Raw genomic sequence first — 20,329 nt, forward strand, 5'->3', positions numbered from 1 at the left:
GGGTAGTCCCAGCAGAGGTTGGCCTAGACTGGCAAGACCATGGCCTCGGTTAGAGTTTGCTCTCTCCCCTTGGATGTTGGCTGGCCAACAGGGAAATCATTTTTGGTTTTTAAAAATTATTATAAAACCGACTCGCGGACCCATGGTTGGCACTACCAGCTGAAAGCTGTTTATGGTGGGGACGCACGTTACAGTCATCTGTGCTTGTTTGTGTTTGCTTGGAAAATACTTATTGTGTTTGTCCTCTCCTCACTGTGACCAGTTGTGGGTCTAACTATTTCCGTCCTGTTCTCGCCTCAGCTCGCTCCGACACCTCCAGCTCCCCACTGGGATGCGTGGGAACTGGATGGGCAAGCAGGGGGACCTCTGGCCAAATCTACCCACTTCTGGGTAAGGAAACTGAGAGCCAGAGAGGACCAGTAACTGAACTGGGTGGAACTAGATTTTTTTTTGTTTTTTGTCTGCCTTGCTCCAAGACATAGCAAGTTCTTCCCAGCACCAGCACACGGTCTTCACTCTAAATTTTCTAAGGGTCTGCCTGCTCAGAAGAGGTGGTGCAGCCCTTGAACCTGCATGTTAGGTGGGCTCCAGGCATGCAGAAGGAAAAGGGGATACTGGGGTGGGATCTTGGGAGGGTAAGACAAAGGAATGTGGAAGCTTCCTGATCTTGTCCCCCCCTCACTCCCCCTCACCTCACTGGCCCTGTTCCTTAAGAAGGTAGCTCTGCCACCGTAACCCTGAACAGACAGAGTGGGCCCCTCCGTGGGGGACGGCGTACTCCATGAACGGTAACATTATTGATAGTAAACATTACAGATCCCATTAAACATCGACTCTACCAGGCGCGTCCTTTGCATGAAAGTATTATTTCCTGCTGATAATTTCATTCTCGTTTTATAACTGACAGAATGAGATCTGAGAGATTTAAAAGCTTGGGCAGGACATGGTGGGGGGTGGGTAGAAGGTGGGTTGAGATGAAGGCGAGGCCTCTGGTTTCCAAGTTAGGGCTTGGGGAGTCAAGGTAGAGGGGCCGGCCTGTAGGCAAAGAGCGGGATGATGCTGAGGGATGTACAGTGTGAAGGTAACAGCCGATCACGGGTTTCATCAAACGCTCAACTTACCTCGTAGCCTTGGGCAAGTTATTGACCTCTCTGAGTGGTTGGGTGTTCCCTAACATCACCTCTCATTCTCTTTATTACAGGGCTCTGTGATTTGGGAAGTGGCAGGTCACTTCTGGGAAAGATAGAAAAGGCACAGTTTCCCTCTTGGGCCACCTGCTTGAATACAGTCCCCGGGTCACTGCACAGCCAGCCACAGGAGGCTGTGCTCCGCGGGAGGTCGGGGCGAGGAGCCAGAGAGCAGCAGCCCAGGCTTCCTGCCTGGGCTCCATCAACAGATCCATCACCTGGTCTCTCGTTGCCTTAGAGCCGGAAAGATTCCCAGGCCTGCTGTGAGAGAACCAGCACCTGTGAGTCCCACACAGCCTCGGGGACAACCAGGTGCCAGGCAGAGATCTATCTGTTGGGCCATTAGGCGATGGGAGAACAGCAGGCTGGCTACAAGAGACTCCCTTCTTCCGGGCTAGGGATGAACCAGCTTGGTGCCTTGTAACCCAAGGGTCTGGGCTGGGTTTGAGAGGGAGGAAGAACCTGCCAGCGAGAGTCGGATAGGTCAGCTGAGGCTGAACAGGTGCTTTCCTCTCAAGCTCCGAGGCCATGGGTGCGTGGCTGACTTAAAGCCTTCCAATGCTTAGCTGAAAAATGGGGGTAATAAGGTCAGCGTTGGAGGACTGGCAGGTCTTAACAAGGGAATACAAATGAAGTGTCCGGACATAGCCTGCCAGAGCAGAGATAATAAAGGGAGGCTGCTATTACTATTGTGGCTACCGTGACAATCAAAATAGCAAGATGGGGCTCAGTTGGTAGAGCGCTCACCTAGCACCCTGGAGTTCCAGAGTTCCATCCCCAGCATCGCAAAACAAACAAATAAATAGAACTAAACAAGTAATAACAGGTTAAAGAGGCACGGGGTGGGGAGGGGGGGGGGGGGCGCGGCTGGGCTGGCTGCAAGTCAGATTTTGCACCCCCGCTATGTGACTCTTGTCTCTACCCCCACCCCACCCCCACCCGGTGCCTTCTCTGTAGGAGGAGGTGATGGCACCAGCTGATCCCCCAGGCCCCTTCCTCCTCTGACAGCATTAGGCTATGAATAGAGGGGCCTGGAGGAGTTTGAAGGCTCAACAGCGAGGGAGGGCGAGGTTTCCCAAGGAAAGAGTTGCCATTTGTGTCTGGTGAACTTGGGGAGCAGGGAAAGGAAGGGTTCCCTCACAGTGAGGCCAGGGATGAGGGGGTGGGAATGAACAAGGTGACTAACCAGGCGAATGACTAAGTCAGACCCCGCTGACCTTCAACCAATCAGGGCTCCTTGTGAGCATCCTGCAAGTTGGCATCACTGGGCACCTGGTAGTTCTGCCAGGCTGGGCCTGGGCTTCCTAGCATATGGAGGCGAAGGAAGCAGCCAAGAGGCCAGCAGGGACACAGCCCCAGGGTGGGTGTGGAGTCAGAAGCGCCAGCTGAACCCCCTTCTGAATCTGCTGCCCATCAGCCTGGTGGCTCTGGGCAGGAGATCCCTTCCCTTCCCTGACCTGGACCCACTGCTTGGAGTAACAGAGCTAATAATCCCACACTGAGTTGTGAGGGCTGAGAGATCCAACCAAGCGATAACACCGTTGTGGTCACTAGATGATGACTGAATGGGAGGCTCTGTCATTTATCCAGTCTTAGCCAGTGGGATTGGCCACAAGATGTTCCCAAGTAGGCAGATGGGTCGGGAACAGGCTAACGACATTCTCACATACAGCCCTTCCAGGCATCCCATCACTACCCCAAGGACAGCTTCCAGCTAGGTGGCAGAGGCAAAGTGAGAGGCGACAAAGAGTATGGTTGGGTGGGGTAGGGAGTAAGCATTGCCCGTCTAGGATGGTGACTTTTTGACCAGCCCTGTATAAATATCAGCCGTGTTCGGCTGCTAGCCCCAGCTTCTAGCATCTCTCTAGGTAAGAACCACGGGCAATTTGAAAAGCAACAGCAGGGTTGGAGGGGAAGGGTACCGCCTGTCATGTTTGCACACGTTAAACCCATCAATAGCGTTCTCCAGTGCCCATGGCTGTGGGGCCCCTTGCTAGCTCTCAAAATCCACAGAGATGGGCTTTGCCTTCACGGACATTGGACATTAGCAAGACTGTGTAGTCAAAAGACAAACACACTCCTTAGGATGTAAATAAGCATTTAAAAGAGCCCATACTGGGTCACCTAGGTCATCTTGCCAATAAATCCTGTTGCAGTTCTCAAGGACGGTGGCCCTGTGAGGCTTAGCATGGGTGCATGTGTGTGTGTGTGGGGGGGGGGGCTGTGTGTGTTAAACTGGACCTAGAGAGCAAAGGGAAGGCAGAAGAAACATGCTGTTGGCTAGCACATGTTAAGTTTTCTCTGAGGGACGATTTGGAGGCTATGAAGAGAAATCATCTAACTAACAAGTAAGAAGTAAAGTCAGGCATGGAGGTGGAGGCGGGGTAAGGAGCATGGGGCAGTGGGGAGCCAGGTGGGCTTTGGTGAAGCAGGCTAGCTGTGCTTTGGGAGTTTTCTCTGGAAGCATTTGTCCGGGGGATGCTGTTTGCTGTGGGGATGAAGCTGGAAGCAAGGAGGTCAGCTGGGAGGTTTCAGCGAAGCAGGAGGAAAGTTGTACTAATGGGGAACTCATGTGGGAAGAGGGAGAGAGGTGTACACAGGCCACACTGGTTTACAGACAGCTAACCTACTGTGAAACTCCGGGCTAGCATGCTGCAGTGAGATGTGGAGGGAAGGGAGCCTAGAGCAAACCTACTCTTTGGGTAGTGTCTAGGTGTTCCTTTTCCCACTGCTGGAGAGCAACAGAGCCCCAGAATGGAATTCTGCAGTGGGTAGACAGTGTCCAGCTCTGCCTTTAACCTGCTTCCACTCCTGTTGACTCCCAGGAAAACACTGCCATCTTCTTATAGGCTTTGCCAAATGGCAATGAGCCCCTGGGAGTTCAGCCAAGGCAGGGGGTGGGGGTCAGGATGAGAAGGAGTGGGGGAGATGGAGGAATCGGCTCCTGGAGGCATCCCAATGGCTTTGGGGGAAGGTGGGTTCCCAATCTCAGAGTCCAAGCACGTCAGGGCTGGGAAGAGCCCTTGACATCATTTTGGCCAACCTCTACATGTTGGGACATGAGCCCAAGATCCAGGCAAGAGAAGGGACTTGCCCAAGGTCGGTCATGGTTAGTGATGGAGCTGGGTTGCAATCACAGGGTCCTGGGAATGGTTAAGGTGTGTGATCCTGGCTGCACACTGACACTTCAACAGCTTGGTGAAGGGCCTGGCTGGAGATGCCTTTCCTGCCAGACATCTATTTGTCTTCTCTCCCCCCCCCCCCATGTGTGCCATGTTCTCAGAGGATCTGGGTGTGCGTGTGGCCTCCTACAGCGTGATCTGTCCTGGCCTTGGAAAAGAAGTGGAGTCATTCCTGTGAGGTGACTGTTTTGCTGGGACACTGGGAAAGAAGGCTAACAGGACCGAATCTGGCTGCCAGCCCCTGCTCTGCTGCCCTCAGAGAATTACAGGCCCTGTCTGGTGCAGCCCAAACTCATGGAGATGGACACACACTCACACACCCACACCCACACCCACGCGGACACACGCACCCCAACCCCCCCCTCCCCAGCAGCACTCAGTCGCAGTTAGAGAGTGGCCCGTGTGTCGCGCGGAGTGCAGCGTTCCGGCATTCACGGGCCTCCCCACAACCCAGCAGGTGTGGACACCCGGGTGCCCAAGCCCAACGTCAGGGACTCGGAGGAGTGGCACGCTCCCCGGGCAGCTCACTCCCGGGCACCCAGCCCCAGGGCCTAGCCGGGCCACACCCCTCCTCCGGAGCCTCAGCCGGGCTGCTCCTGTCCCTCGCACACACTTGAGTCCCCCTGGGGTCCTCGCACAACCCGGCAAGGCCAAGTTAGGGCTGGCCGGGCTGGAGACACAGATCGGAGTCAGCGGTCCCCCCACCCCACCCCTCCGCAGAACAGACACGCGGGGCTGAGCCCCGGCCGCTGGGAGCGCGCGGGTTCGGCGGCCCGCCCAGCTCCGCAGGGACCCCCGTCAGCGGCGGGCGGCTCCCCAGCATCCCAGGTCCCCGCCCCCGTCCCCTCCGGCGCGGCGAGTGTAGTTACCGATGGTGGTGATGACGGTGATGGCGAAGTAGAAGGAGCCGGCGAAGCGCCACTGCACGCCGGCCTTGTGCGGCTTGAGGCGCAGCACGACGCGCTCCAGCTCCTCGTAGCCGCCCTCGCTGAGGTTGTAGCGCGCCCGCAGCTCCAGCTGCCGCAGCTCCAGCCGCTGCCGCTCGATCATCTCCGGCTCCGACTCCAGCGCGTCGAACACGGCGGCGCCCACCAGCAGGTAGGTGAAGGTGCACACGATGAGCGCCAACGTGCGCACATTCTGCCGCTTCATCGTCCCTCCCCGGTTGTCGCCGGCCCTCCGGCGTCTCCGGCCCGCGCCCCGGCCCCGGCCGCCGCCGCTGCTGCTGCCCCGGAGGCGGCCTGGGGCATGGCTGCGCTCGCGGATCTCCACGCCGGGTACCAGCTCCGCACCCCCGGGGCCGCTGCCGCTGCCGCCGCCGCCGCCGCCGCCGCCGCCGCCGCTGCCGCTGCCGGCCGCCGCGGAGCTGTCCCTTCAGCACCACCCACCGCCCTCCTCCGCCCGCCCCCGCGCCCGCCCCCCGGCCGCCGGCCGCCACCTCCCGCCTGCCCTCCCGCCCAGCCAAATAAGGACTGGGGAGCCGCGCCGAGGGCGGGGAGGGAAGGGGGAGCGAGCGGGAGAACCCGGGCAGGACAGAGGCGGGAGAGAGAGAGAGAGAGAGAGGGAGAGCGAGAGCGGAGGGGGGTGGGGGGGGGAGCAAGATGGGAGAGGGAGGGAGAGAGAGAGAGAGAAGGAGACAGAGATCCAGCCCGCCAGCCCCAGAGAAAACTAGGCAGGGAAACAGATAACTACAGGGAAGGGAGAGAACTCAGGGCCGGCGGAGGAGGGGGGGTTCTCTCTCTGTGTGTGTGTGTGTGTGTGTGTGTGTGTGTGTGTGTGTGTGTGTGTGTGTGTGATGGAGGAGACAAGCCAGAGGTCCACACGGACCCAGGAAAAGGGGGATCTGGCATAAAAACAAATGTGGTGCAAAAGAGGCAGAGAGGGACAGACTGAGCCAGGGAAACTTGGAGAGCTGGAGAAAACACCAATGTCCCGAAAAGAGCAAGACAGAGAAATCCCCCTTCTCCAGCTACCCTTTGCTCTAGTCACGGATGGGGAAACTGAGGCACAGGACACACTCGGAGAGTTGGCGACTGGGCTCAGTCAACCCCTCCCCGCCCAGGTCACACTTCCTTGCCTGTCCTCCAGCCCCTGGCTTATCTTAGAACCTGGCAGGGATTTGCTGTGGCCCCTGGGGTACATTGTGAACCAATACTCCAGGGAAAGCCTTCTCTCCCGACACAGAGTTCCTTCCCAGGCACTGGTGACCGGCTGAGAAAGCCCAGGCTGGTAGCTGAGGCCACCTGCCACATCTTTATATCGATGGCTCTTGTCCCACACCAGCGTGACAAGCAGGACTTGGGCTGCGTAGAAAACACAGGATACTGCCGGGCGGTGGTGGCGCATGCCTGTAATCCCAGCACTCGGGAGGCAGAGGCAGGAGGATCTCTGTGAGTTCGAGGCCAGCCTGGGCTACAGAGTTAGTCCAGGAAAGGCTCCAAAGCTACAGAGAAACCCTGTCTTGAAAAACCAAAACCAACCAAACAAACAAAAAAACAACACAGGATACCACCTTGAGGCACAGACCAGGAATGGGTGGGGATCTAGCTGAAATCTGGGGTGGGGGTAGGAGGAGTCCAGTCCTAATGACTAACTGACAGACGGGAGAAACTGAAACAGGGGTCTCCCTGCCTCAGTTTCTTCATTTGTCAACATGTGGCGATGAAGCGGGAACCGGACGGGCAGTGGGAACTCAGGCAAAGTGTTAGGGCTCCTCTTGGAGCTTCATGTCCTTATCTATTCCGTGAGTTGTCATGGTAGATGATCCCCGGGGCCTTACTCAGCTCCAAACAGCTCTGGACGTGGATGGGCTGAGAGAGCAGAACGATCGGAAGGCAAATCCCAGTGCCAAGGAGGGTCAAACAGCCCTTCACGGGACCCTGGCATAGGCCACATAGAGAGACATGGAAGAGGCCCAAACCCCGTGGCTCGGGAGTTAGCAAGCAAGGGAGGGCACCATCTGCCACATTCTGGGCTGGGATGTCACTGCCAGACACCACTCTGTATCCAAAAGTGCCTCAGAAAGAGCTACCAGCCCATTCACTCCACCAGGACGCATCCACTCCACACTCACGATCTTAACCTTGACCTCGGTCCTCAAAGGTAAGTCTGCTCATACTTAGGACTGTATTATAGGTGGAGAAACTGAGGCTGAAGGAAATATAATCACCTAGGGTCCCTGAGCTGAGAGGAGACTTCTGCCTGTTTGCGTCTCAAGCCCACACTCTTCACCTTGAGCCGCATTTTTTTTCCCTTCTCTAAAATGGGTTTGACCATTATGCACTAGTGTCCTGAGCAGCTGGCTTCAAGGAACCAAAGGAAGCCATAGGTGTGTGAGGAAGGACATGAGACTCTCTGGTGACCATTTTACTCTCTTAAGACTTGGGTGTCTGGACCAAAGCCTGATGAGAGGACCTTGAATTCACGGCACCCGTGTCTCCTCACCCCACAAAGGAAGGTCTTTAACTTTTTGAAGAAACAAACTGTTTTCCCTCGGCCTTGCATGCAGCCTGTGGGTATTTCTGTCCCTGGCATTCTTAGGCTACAGGAAGAAGAGTCATGCCCTTCTGAGCTTCCCGTGGGTGGGGTCCAAGTTGGTCTCAGTGTGCTTCTGATGTGCTGGTTCCTGGTCAAAATCAGTCCAGAAGCCAGTTGTGCCACAGTCTGTCTGAATGCGCAAGTGGATTCCCTAGAGACGGGCTTTGGGGGGATGCTGTCAGGGTTTTCCCACTTCTGGCTGCCAACCCCAGACTGCTATACAAATGAAAGGCGATATTATTAAGTGAACGAGCTTTGGGAACGGGAAAAAGCTGTCTTTGGGGCAGAACATTTATTATTAATTTTGATGGAACTTGTTCTCGAAGCTCTTAAGAACTAGAAGGACTCTCAGAGACCATCTCGCTCAGCCTTCCTGTATTACAGATTCGGAAACTGAGGCTGGACAGTAAGGAGGAGAGTAATGAAGATCCTATACTGAGTATAATGGACACTTACACAGCATCCATTATAGATGGGACCAGAGCACCATTGCGTATTCTGAGTTCCAGAGGACAGCTTGGGTCTCCCCATCCATCCTATCCCCTGTGGTGGGAGGGTGGCAATGGAGGAGCATGCTGGCACAGTCAAGGTTTTTGATCAGCCCCTGGGACAGTGGCCATGATCTCATCCATCTTCTTCCTGGTGACCTGGGTTGGGCTGTGTCAAAAACTTAACAGCATTCCTTGGTTCCTTCTGTACAGGACCCTTGGACCTGTCTGTGCCCACCCAAAGTCAGCCTGTCTTTGTCTGTGTTTGCTGCAGCTTTTGAGGTCAGCCACTCCCTTGCCTGCTCCTTGAGTCCCACATCTCAAAGTGGAGGGCTTGGACCAGAAAACATCAACATGTCTTTTACTTATAACATCCCATGACCTTCCTGGCCTGATTGCATCTGTTTACTCCAGTCCTCTTGAGAACTAGGCAAAAAGGGAATAGCCACTTCTTTGAAGACTAGTTTGTGAGGAAAGACTCAGCAACAAGGTTAGGGTAAATTGTTTGCAATTTATCACTAGCTGCCATGCTTTACTATATACTAAACATTAGATACAGTCATTTCCAGTGCAACACACAGCTCCATCCATCCATCTGTAAGCCCTGGACACCTCTGTGCTCTCTCAAGTTTCACAAGACTCCAAGGGTTCCAGGGCTCCCATCAGTTGGGATGCTGGTACCTCCTTGCTTCTCCCAACTTCTTCTGCCAACCAACTCAGGCTTCAAGATCCAACTCAAAGGCTGCTGTCTCCATGAAACACCTCCCAGTTTCCGCCCCTCTCCCCGCCCTTGTGGCTCTATGGACATCTGAGCTTCAATTATTGCCAAGTAGATCATTTGCCCTTAGGACTACCCCGCTGGCTTGATACCTTTTCTTGGGTAGAGACCCTTTTACAATACTGTTCTCCCCATAATGCTTTGTATATCAAAGTCACACTACACATTTCCTTAGGTCCTTGGGACACAAGCCAAGGCCAGGAATGGTCCTGGTTCTGCTGGATTTTGCAACCAGGTTGAGTGATAAAGGGATTCAGACAGTTGAGCCTGGGGCAGACTCAGCATCCTGCTTCCATGCCTACAGACAATATACTTCTCAAACCGGAGCAGGTTCTGCCAGGGAGGAGAAAGGCAGAGACAGAGTCAAGTGTCTTAAGGGCTAAGAAAGCATGTTGTGCAGCATGAAGGCATTGAACTGATGGTCCAGAGGCTTGGGCTTCGGGGCTGATGCAGCTGGGTGAATTGGGGGAAGCTTTGTGGCCTCTCTGTCTCCGTTTCTATTTCTGAGAAATAAAGGCATCAGTCATGTTCCGATGATCCTCTTGTTCATTTTACAAATGTGTGAGCTTGAAGAATGGAGGCACAGAGATGCTCCATTCTGTTACTTCTGATCTCTGCTGCATGGACAGTTTGGTTGAAGACTAAAGGCAGGCTAGGGCAGGGCCAGTGAAGGAGTAGAGAAGCTGACCTGGAGTCAGACAAACCTGGTTCAAGGCCTGACACATCAGTTATGAGCTAGCACAGAGCCTCGGGGAAGTTGGGCAAGTTCTGGTCCATCTGTCTAGAGTAGACTATAAGTTCCCACAGGACAGAGACAAGCCTTTTTTTTTTTTTTTTTCTTTTTTTTAACCTCACTCATAGGCATGAGCTTTAGCACAACAGTCAAGACAGAGAACATAATTTCTAACCCTTCCTTGAGCCCTTCCTGCTGGTTCCAGCCACCTGGGTGGGTTGGTATGACTTGAGGCTTCAGAGAAGCAATCAGAGGCAGGGGAAGGGGTCCAGAGCCATCTTAGTATCAGCCAGGGAAGGCCTGAGCAGTCTTGGACCAGGGCTCAGGATAAAGGCAGAAAAATAGGGGTCAACGCCGCCGCTACAGGCCTCTGCGCCCAAGTCATAGCCCTGGACAGCAGGTTGTGGGGTGACTGAGGGGTTTCTTGGTGTATCTCTGGAGACAGTGAAGTTGGGGATTAGCTCGGCTTTCCAGAGCCTAACTGGTCCCACAGCAACAGCTTGCCGTTTGTCAAGAGCCGCTGTTTGTTTAACATCTCAAGCCCAAGCCAAACACAAAAGGCAACGGTTAGGAAAGCCAGGCTCTGTGGGCTCTTGGGGGAGAGCTGGGCTGGGAAGCTGGACACCTGGTCCTGCTCCAGTTGGGCTGTGTGGCCTAGGAAGGAAGGCTGTCCCCATCTGGGACAAATGAGGGCTCAGACTCAAAGGGTGCAAAATCCTAGCTCCTAATAAGAAGAGTGAGGACCAATTGGTCTCAGAAACACTGCCGGGGGAGCTCGGGTTTGCTCCTGACTACCATTTGCATAAACATAAAATCCTCACCCTCAACAGCCTGTCCCATGTCTGAATACACCCCCTCCTGCCCTCCACCCCCAACCCTGGCCAGACAGCCTTCCTTTCTCTGGCTGTAAATGCTACTTGCAGTGAGCATCCTCATCCATGGGAGCTTGAGGATGTGCTGGGAGCTGTGGCTAGGACCCATACCCAGAAGTGGCCACAGTGTATCTATTACACACCCCCCCCCACACCCCATGTGTTCCTAAATCCTGCTGCTTGTCCTCAGCAGGCTATCTTGGTTTTTATTCTCCTGGCAGTGTGGGAGAATGCCCACTTCCTCCCCAGCGCTGCTATTACTCACTTTCTGATTTCGATGTCGTTTCCAGGCCTCCCTATTTTCTCCGTAGCCTCCTCCTTCTCTCTCTTCTCCTCTCTTCTTTGGAACCTCTGCATCCTCACACTGGAAGCAGGGACAGAGGGTGGACTCAGCCATGACTGAGATCTCTTACAGACCAACAGGTAAGACCCAGAGAAAACCAGTAACTCTTCTCCAGCCTGTAATATGTGGGCATGAGCATGCTATGTGTGTATGTCTGTGTGTGCAGGAGCTTGTGAGCCTTCCTGTGTCAGCTTTTGTCTTGGTCTCCTCCCTATCCTCTGTCTTCTAAGCCTTCACATTTTCCACTTTACCCTTCTCTTTTCTGTCATTAAATTACATAATTAAAGCCAGAGAAATCCTTAGACCTCTAATACCTATGAAGAACCAGTCTTGACAAGGGGCATGACTACCTCCAGGCCTTGGAGCACACAGGGCCAGAGCTGGAATTCATGCCCAGCTCCCCTGCCTGCCCTATCTATAGCCACAAGATAAGTCCCTGTACTTGCCATTTTCATTGCAAGAATCAAGTTCCCAGATTGTCTTTTGGAGAGATTCTAGAGTGGCCATGGCCAATCTTTCCGGACAAACACACAGCCACTGAAGAAAAGAAAGGCCGGACGTGTCGTCAACAGCTCACAAATCTTGAAATCCTTCTTTGCAGGTTTATGGCTTCTGAGAAGCAGAGGCAGCCTGTTCTCAGCACCAAACACAATAATTATAATAGCACTCGCAATGATTAATCAGCCAGTATGTATTGAGTGGTGCTGGGCAGGCTCGGCAGGGCGTGTGTGTGTGTGTGTGTGTGTGTGTGTGTGTGTGTGTGTGTTTTGGGACAGGGAAACAGGCAAAAGTGGTAACTCCACTCCCACAAGCAGGTTGTGGATGTCTTTCTCCTTAATGGAAGAGGGTAAAGTGGCACCGTAGCCCTTCTTGGAAGTGCCATGTTTAGGGCATCTGGGGCTGTCTAAAACTGCGGACTTTCTGGCTCAGGAAGGATCCAGAGTTTTACAGGGCTAGCTGCCGAGCTCCAGACTGCATCAAAAGCAAAGCATTGACAAACAAGAACAGGTTCCAGGCCTGTCAACCAGATTAATGAGGGGCCTCACCAGGATGATGTTCATGGTACAAGTGAGAGAACTTGGGATGTTCAGCCTGGAGAAAGATACAGGGGTCATGTGAGCTGTCACCCAAGGAGGGATTAGCTTTGTCCTGTGGGGCTAAGCAGGGACCAGTGATCTGTGGAATGATGCAACCAGCATAAGATGGAGTGTTCTCCACGTCTCCCAGGAAGGCACAGACTGCTGGGCATGACAGTGACCTCATGGTTAAGAGGGCATGCAAGCATAGTCTAATTGATCCATTTTAGAAAGATTCTTGGAGCTAATCTCATGCCTGGCACATAGTATGTCTACAAGAAATGAGTGTATTGGGTTCAGGGGCTAGGCTAGATGCCCTCTATGATTCAAGTGGGCTCAGTCTAACATTTCTGGAGCAGTCTGTCTAAGTCAGGCACTTTATCCCTCCAGCCTGGAATGTTGCAACTCCCTGGCTCCCAGCCTCCAGAGGGGCTGCTCTGTGCATCTTGCTGCTGAATCTCCTCAGTGATGTTTTCTCTTGACTACCCCCAAACCAGCCCTAAAGCCCACCCACATCTACCCCACATGCTGCCCCCTGCAGAGGTCCAACATGCAATATGCCCAGTAGCCCTGGGGCTTCAGCAAAGGAAATGGGCCTGTGGCAGGCTAATTACTGGGAGTTGATTCTATTAAGTAGATAGCTCGCTCCCAGCAAAGCAATTACACCTAATCAGCCCCTTGCAGCAGCCCAATGGGACAGCCGTGTGAGCCAGATACACGTGTGAGCAGGGACACCAAAGCAGCCTGGGAACAGGCCTGTCAGGATCTTCTGAGGCCAGGGATGCTCCCAAAGTATTCTCAGGCTACCTTGAGGCCCCAGCACTATGGAAACAGCACCGTGGTGGTGGTGGTGGTGGTGGTGGTGGTGGTGGTGGTGGTGGTGGTGGTGACTCAAATCCCTGAGCCAAGACTGAGCTTTGGTATGGAGGAGCTGAACTTCACTGAAGAGAACATGTCTCAGACTAGAGAGGACCCATTCCAAGCCTGAATCGCTAGTCGGTTAGATTCTCATCTAGATTAAAGTTAGTCAAAAGAAACCCATTTGCTGAGCTAGAGAGACAGTTCAGTCTCTTGCTTTGCAGGTGCAAGGACCTGAGTTCAACCCCACAATCTACATTTACAAAAACCAGATAGGACAGTGCACATTTGCAACCCCAGTGCTGGGAAGGTGGAGACAAATGGATCCTTGGGCTTCCACTGTCCAGCTAATGTAGCCTACTTAGTGAGGTCCAGCCAGTGAGAGACCCTGTCTGAAACAAAAACAAAAAAATAAAATAAAATAAGATGGACAATGTTGTGAAAGTGAATAATAATAAAAGTTGTCTTCTGGCCTCTACATACACACACACACACACACACACACACACACACACACACACACACCTCACATACCCCACACACTTTTTTAAAATATCCAAACATGGGAATGCATATTCAAGATCAAGTTATTTAGGCTGTGTTTTAAGATTTTATTTATTTTTATTCTATGTGTTATGAGTGTTTCTCTACATGTATGTATGTACACCACATGTTTCTGTGCTGGATGCAGAATAAAGTGTTAGGTCCCGTTGAACTGGTGTTTAAATGGTTTTGAGATGCCGTGTGGGTGCTGGGAACCAAACCTGGGTATTCTTTAGGAGCAGTACATACTTTTAACTGAAGAGCCATTTCTCCAACTCCATCAGATCATATTATTTAAAAAGATATGGAATATTATATATTTAGAAGATATAGATATTCTATTTGTATTCATAGTTTTATCTAGAAATTTTAGAAGATGAGTTTTCCCCCCAAACACCCATGACTTTTTTTTTTTTTAAAGCCACAATTTGGTGACATCTGGGTCCCAGATTTATCAAGGAAGTAGGGTCAAGTTCAAGTATGAAGGAGTGTCGAGAGAGGGTTCTAGAAATGAAGGGTAAGCAGGATGGGGGCAGAGGAGATGCTGGCCAGCCAATGGCTATTGGTCCGCTGGCTCATACAATGCTTTCCTTTCCCTAAGGAAAAATTCCCTTTGAGAGAATTTAGATGTTATCAGGATGATGAGGAGGGTGTTTTTGAAACATCTGTCCCTTCTGGCATTGAAGCTCTGGGACTCAGGGCTGGTACCAAGTTATTGGTGTGACCCAAACTCAACAGATGGGCTGACCAGCAGAGACTGGGGGTGGGGCACAGGAGGCAAGCAATCTCTGTGGTGCGTCTATGGTGAAGACACTGTTAGCACTGGGGCCTGGGGCTGCTCTCCTGCATTATTTTCTCTGCCCTGACGGTCATAATTATGGCTTTGGGAGCAGGGTGGCCTTGCAGGAGCAGGCCATGGGGACACCTGGCTTCCTGTTTCTTCTGGCCTTGGTGATCTCAGATGACCGGTGCCCATGCAATTAGACAAGGGCCTTGGTCTGTCCTCTGAGAGGAACTCTCTGGCTTATCAGCAGCCAGTGTCCTTGTGAGGCCACAAGTGGCCCTTGAACATTTACAGCAGGGATAGTGGTGAAAGGCAACCATGGCCGGGGGACGGGCCTGGGGAAAGCTGGTTCTCTTGGGTGGGATTGAGGGGAGAAGGTGGCAGGCTGAATCAGGTTTGGGCTTCCTGCTCCTCAGCAGCTGCTCAGCACTTTCCAAGAGAGTGGCTGTGAAGAGGATCCCACTTTGTTCCCATCTGCTTCCACTGGTGACAGACATGAAGGCCAGCCCGGGAGGCGGGCGGTACCTCAAGTGCAGCTAGAGCATTCCTGACTGTTACCTGGAGGCCAGAGGGACAGAGAGAGGAGTATGCCAGGTACCTGACAGGGGTGTCACACATTGAGATCATGGCCTTCTTCGGCTCTGCCCCTTCCCCAGAGTGATCTCACACCTTACCCCATTCGCCTTACCCCATCTCTCTGAAGGCTATTTGCTCGGCCATGCATATTGTTTGCCGTTTTGCTGAATGTATGGGTCTATTTCTTGTCTTTATACCAGAAACACATGATACTAGGTACATTTATATAGGCATATGCTTAGTGCTCCTGACAATACAGGAATGGGACCACCCCTGCTCTGTAAAGGAGGACACGGAGGCTCCCACTGGAGCAACTTCTTAGTTCTTACAGGGAACCAGGGTTCAGTCCTTGATGAGTCTGGCTCCTGCTTTTCCTTCTCAGCCATGCTTCCTCACTAGAAAATGACTGAGGGCAGAGCCAGGCAACGACAGGGGAGTCAGAACAGAAGGTGCTGTTAACGCTGGGCTGGCATACAGCTAGAGCTCAGAAAAACTGCTGTCACATGAATGAATGAGGAGCTCTGAACGGAAGGCACCGGGCAGGTCCGGGGACTTAGCATCTGGGTTTACCATGGATGGACAGATGCTCAACTCCAGGTGGGAAACAGGTCCGAGATGGGAGCAAGGCCTGGTGACTCTAGCTCACACAGGGCCTTAGAGAGAAGACGATCAGGGAAGAGCCCTAGACCCATTGAAAGTAGAGACAAGAAAGGGAAGCAGAGCTACCCTGGCTCAGCGTTCGGGCACCCAGCCCAGGCAGGGACTCAGAAGGTCTCTGTATCTGTACACAAGCCAAAGGATATTGTTGGGGCTTTGAGCGGGTGCCTAGAGAAAGAGCAATGGATCCAGGGCCCTCGGTGACCTGCAGGAGATGGGATCATGCCACCCATATGGACCAAGGTTGCCACGGGGAGGGAGAGAGGCACGAGGTGGGGGTGGAAGATCCAGGCCATGAGTTGCATAGATCTCTGCTTGTCCGGAGATGGTGTGGTCCAGTGAGCCGTGGAAACCACAGTGTGTCAGGGAGATGGAGGTCAGCTGGGAGGCAGCGCTCAGGCAGAAGGGCACAACACCATCAGGGAGATGGAAAAAATGATGTCGTTAAGGAACAATGTGAGCCAAAGGAATGCGCTGTAACTGGCTGGATCTGAAGGGACAAGTGAGAACACTGCCAGACGCCCATGGGTGTCTGATGACGGCCTGCCACTACCTCAGGGACGGGACTGAGCCTCAGCCCCGAAGAGGCTTAGATGGAAGTTACCCAACAGGCCCCACGGTCCTTCTCTACCCCTAATACCATGCATGCCCTGTGCCTCGTGGTCTGTTAATCAATGCACGGTAAGGCAAGTGCCTTTCTCCTATCCAAAGTGCGTGGCCCTGATTCTCCAGAGAAGATCCAAGGAGGCAGCAGAAGGCTAACGGGTCTGAGTTCTTGGCTCTGCAAGGTGGTCTGAGTGCCTCTGCCTCAGCTTCCAAAAAGGGAATCCTTCCACAGAGAATGAGACAGGAAGCCACTGACTCCAGCCTCTGCTTTGATAAGATGTGCAAAAAACCGATCCAACCCCATAACCCCAAAGGGAAGCTAGCCCGAGGCTGAGGAGATCTGGTTGGGAAAGGGTCTCCTTGGATCTGTCCCGGGGTGGGTGCTGTCAAAGGCCTGAGTGGGAGCTTCATAGCGCTGAGAAGTTCAGACTCAATTATGAGTGATGAATGAAGGTGTGTGGTGAAGCTGATCCAAAGGCTTCCCTACCACATGATGAAGAAACAGGGGCCTAGAGAGGGCCGGGCCCGGGGCTGGGTTAATATGATCTCGGCATGTGGATTTCATTGAACTCAGGTCTCACTGTTGTTTTCTAGTAAGAAAAACCTTTGCATGGCAGAGAAAAGGGTTCCCATGATGGCCAGAATGCCCGGTTAGAGCCGAGACCTGTCTTGACTTCGGCAGTCTGGAGAAGCTAGAGCACACTTCTTTGTTGGAGACACGATTTCTGGGACTATGCTTACCATGGATTGGGGCTCCACCGATTCTCCCGGTGCCCTGCGAAGTTCAACATCTTCATAGGTGGGTTATCACCTGGCATTTGGGGGATAAAGGAGCCTGTAGGTTTGAGGCAGTGGGATTGCAAAAGGTAACTGACCTCCAATGGTTGATTAGGCTAGACAAATGGCTACACCGAGGCACCTGTCCATTTGCCAATGGGATTGATGGAAATGTGCAGACTTCTCCACAGAGGAAAGGCAGCTTACTCAGACAGTAGATGGGAGTGGCTGAGTACTTTGGCATAGGCCCTACAATACTCTGTGGTGTCTCTTCTCTCTGTACACCCCAGGGTCCCCATAAAAGGTTGTGGTTGTCTCTCAGCTGCCGGGACAGGTCCCCCCAAAGATTTCCTTGGTGTTTAAGCCCTTTGTCTCTTGAGTCAAGCCAGTATCTTTCCAACAGCAGGGAGAAGGACAGAAAGGGACATTTCTGGACGGAAGCTGAGACAGAGCAGGGAACTGAGGCATGGAGCTGGCCTGAGCCTAGGCCAGGTTCCAGGCATCCCCATCCTCAGGTCCGCAAGGGAACTAGCTCTAAAGCTGCAGGGGTAGGCAGCGGGCCGAGAATCATTGCTCTGTTTCTTAAGCTCCCAGCTGGAACTAGGAACACCAAATCCTCTTTGAATAAAACAGAAAAGGGATTAATAAAAATCAAGACATTAACCTTGTGAAACCAGACCCCCTCACCCCCACACAGAGATTAACTTCTTCCCCCGAGCTTTTTTTTTTCTTTTTTTCATTTCTATAAACATCTTAATTCATGCCGACATCACAGCCAGCCTGGATTACAGATGGAGGTAGAAGTGAATGAACTTGTCTCAGATACACACACACACACACACACACACACACACACACACACACACACACACACACACCTGGAGCAGGGGAAAAGAACAGTGCACAAGATGCTGAAGAGCCAGGATTTATTTCTGGAGTTCACTTTCCTCTTCTATATCAGGAGTAGTTAGCTGAGACTTCCATCTTGGCCTTTCTGAGAACGCTTGTGTCCTCTAATGGTCCCTTCTCCCAAGGTCCTCTATGCTGTCAGGGAGCTAGCCCCCACCCACACCCATGGGGACACACTACACCAACTAAGAGGTTCACTCCGTCCCCAGCACTGGATGCCACTCTCCTTTCTAGACCACAGGTTCCCGAAAGGTAGGGACAAGCTGCCAGGGTCCCCTGCATCTGCTTATGACAGGTGCTCTACAGGTATTTATGAGCAAAGGGGTGGATAGTTCTGGAGACTGCTCTTTAAGTACACCTGGGATGGGGCTCAGTGTCTTGCATGAAATCTGGGCCCAGATCTTGAAATAGGGTTACCCTCCTCTTGGGGTGAGGAATACCTGGCCTTTCTGGAAAGTTCTCCCCATTCCCTCCTGACTTCTGAGAGACTCTCAAAGCCTCATTTCTTTGGAGATCTTCCTTCAACTTGGCAGCAGTGTCACCCCAATCAAGCGGCAGATTTTCCATGCACGCTTTCAGCTTTCCTTCCCACCTTCATCCGAAAAGTCCAATCGTTCTCATCCCTTGATTATGTTTTGGTTGGAGGCTGCAGGCAGCTGTGGTTGTTCTCAACTCTGGGTGGCAGAGGAGAGGAGGGTCATTATGGGGGAGCCTTGCCTCGGTGGAGACGAGGAGACAGGCGCCGAGTTCCTCCATGGTTCCGGTTGGGTCAAAGGTCAGGGGGAATCCCACTTGGCTTTCCTTTTGGTCAGCATTCCTCAAAACATGCTCAGAGATGCAGAGTCTCTTGAAGTGTTCTGTGGAAGAAAAAAGCCCAGGCTTGGATTCATTTGGGGGAACTCAGATGCTCTCAGCCTTTGATTGCAAGCTGCAGAAGTCAACTCTCCTAATTTGAGCTCAGAAACGATTTTTTTTTCTCTCCAAAGACCATGGATAGTTGAAAGAACTTTCTGTAGGACCAGAAAGCCAAGGTCAGAAGGAAGTAGCTAGCGGCAACACTCAACGTCCCTCGGTAGGACTGATTCCAGGAAGGCCCCATTGCGGTATAGACACTTTAGCTTTGGGCCACCAGCTCTCCCAGTACCAGTACTGCCTCTATACCCTGTCTATACCCACCACTCCCGTCACCATTTCTGAAGATAGGCCATGCCCACTGCTGTACGATGCATTCTGCAGAGAGTCCCTTCTGGATTCTTTTGGGAGAATGCAACTAATTGGTGGAGAGAAGTCATGGACCTGCCCACTCCATGCAAGAGAAGCTGGGGCAATGAATTGATATTTTCAGCTCCCGTACCTGAAGGCAGCCTCTGCCTCCAAACATGGGAGACATCTTCAAGCATGAGTGTGGTGTTTTAAATGAGAATGGTTCACCTGGGCTCCTATGTGTGAATATTTGATTCCCAGCCGGTTGAACTGTTTGGGAGGGACGAGGAGGTGGGACCTGGTTGGAAGAGGTGTGTCACTGGGGTGGGTTTCAAAAGCCATGCGCTTGCTATACCGGTTGAACTCTCTGCTTCCTACTTGCAGATGGAGATGATCTCTCAGCTGTTGTTCCAGCTGCCTCCTTTCCTGCTGCCTCGGCTCTGCTGTCTTGGACTCGAACCCTCTGGAACTGTCTACCCCGAATAAACTCTTCCTTCTATAGTTTGCCTTGGCTGTGGTGTTTTATCATAGGAATAAAAAACCGACTATGTGGGCAATGAGAGCGTGTGCTGGGTGGTCTAAAAGGATGAGGAACAGGACTGGGGAAATGGCTCAGTTGGCAAAGCACTTGCCTTACAAGAATGAGGACCTGAGGTCAACCCCAGTTCCACGTAAGGCACAGTAGTACATGTTTGCAAACATACTCCTGGGGAGGTAGAAGCAGCGGGGGCCCCATGTATTTAAAAAAAAATGGGATGAAATCTGAAGAATGACATTTGAGGTTGTCCCCTTGGCCTCCACACACTCACACACACACAAAGAATACATATTCACTATGCTGGAACCCTAGACATCTTCTTTGGGAACTCACAGTGCTGTGGGACATGGCTTTTTGACCTCAGCACTGTTGCTGTTTCAGACTGGGCATTTCTGGGTTGTAGGCAGTCCTACACATGGTGAGGTTAGCAGTCCTCTACTAGCTAGGTACCAGTATCATAGCATCCCGCCAGTGTGACAGCTAAAATTGTCTAAACCCATCAACCAATTAGATTCCTGAGAGCTGCCATTTATGAAATCTGCAGGGAACTTGCAATGTATTTGAGGAACCAGGGTTGGTTTTCTCTGATTTTTTTTTCCTTTTTTCAACCTTTTTTTCCTCTAACGCTCTGACTTTGTTTCATAGAAGTTACTTTAGGAAACGCTGGCTGGCAGCTGGGGCC

At 52.5% G+C, this 20,329-nt stretch overlaps 1 protein-coding gene and 1 long non-coding RNA gene across 2 annotated transcripts in view; one reads left to right on the forward strand and one right to left on the reverse strand.

Annotated features, from left to right (window-relative positions):
• The window catches only part of Kcnk3 (potassium two pore domain channel subfamily K member 3), a 35,618-nt gene extending 30,043 nt beyond the window's left edge, over positions 1-5,575 (reverse strand). The window contains exon 1 of the mRNA XM_036171350.1: positions 5,239-5,575. Coding sequence (XP_036027243.1) covers positions 5,239-5,521 — 283 coding nt within the window. The 5' untranslated portion in view covers positions 5,522-5,575. The remainder of the gene's footprint in view (positions 1-5,238) is intronic.
• LOC118571972 lies at positions 4,788-19,615 on the forward strand. The gene is made up of 4 exons (XR_004943416.1): positions 4,788-5,467; positions 11,068-11,200; positions 16,815-17,019; positions 19,494-19,615. It is a non-coding gene; the product is annotated as an uncharacterized LOC118571972 (long non-coding RNA).
• Positions 19,616-20,329: the final 714 nt, after the last annotated feature.

Source organism: Onychomys torridus, chromosome 21 (genome assembly GCF_903995425.1).
Source record: "Onychomys torridus chromosome 21, mOncTor1.1, whole genome shotgun sequence".
NCBI classification, from domain to species: Eukaryota; Metazoa; Chordata; class Mammalia; order Rodentia; family Cricetidae; genus Onychomys; species Onychomys torridus.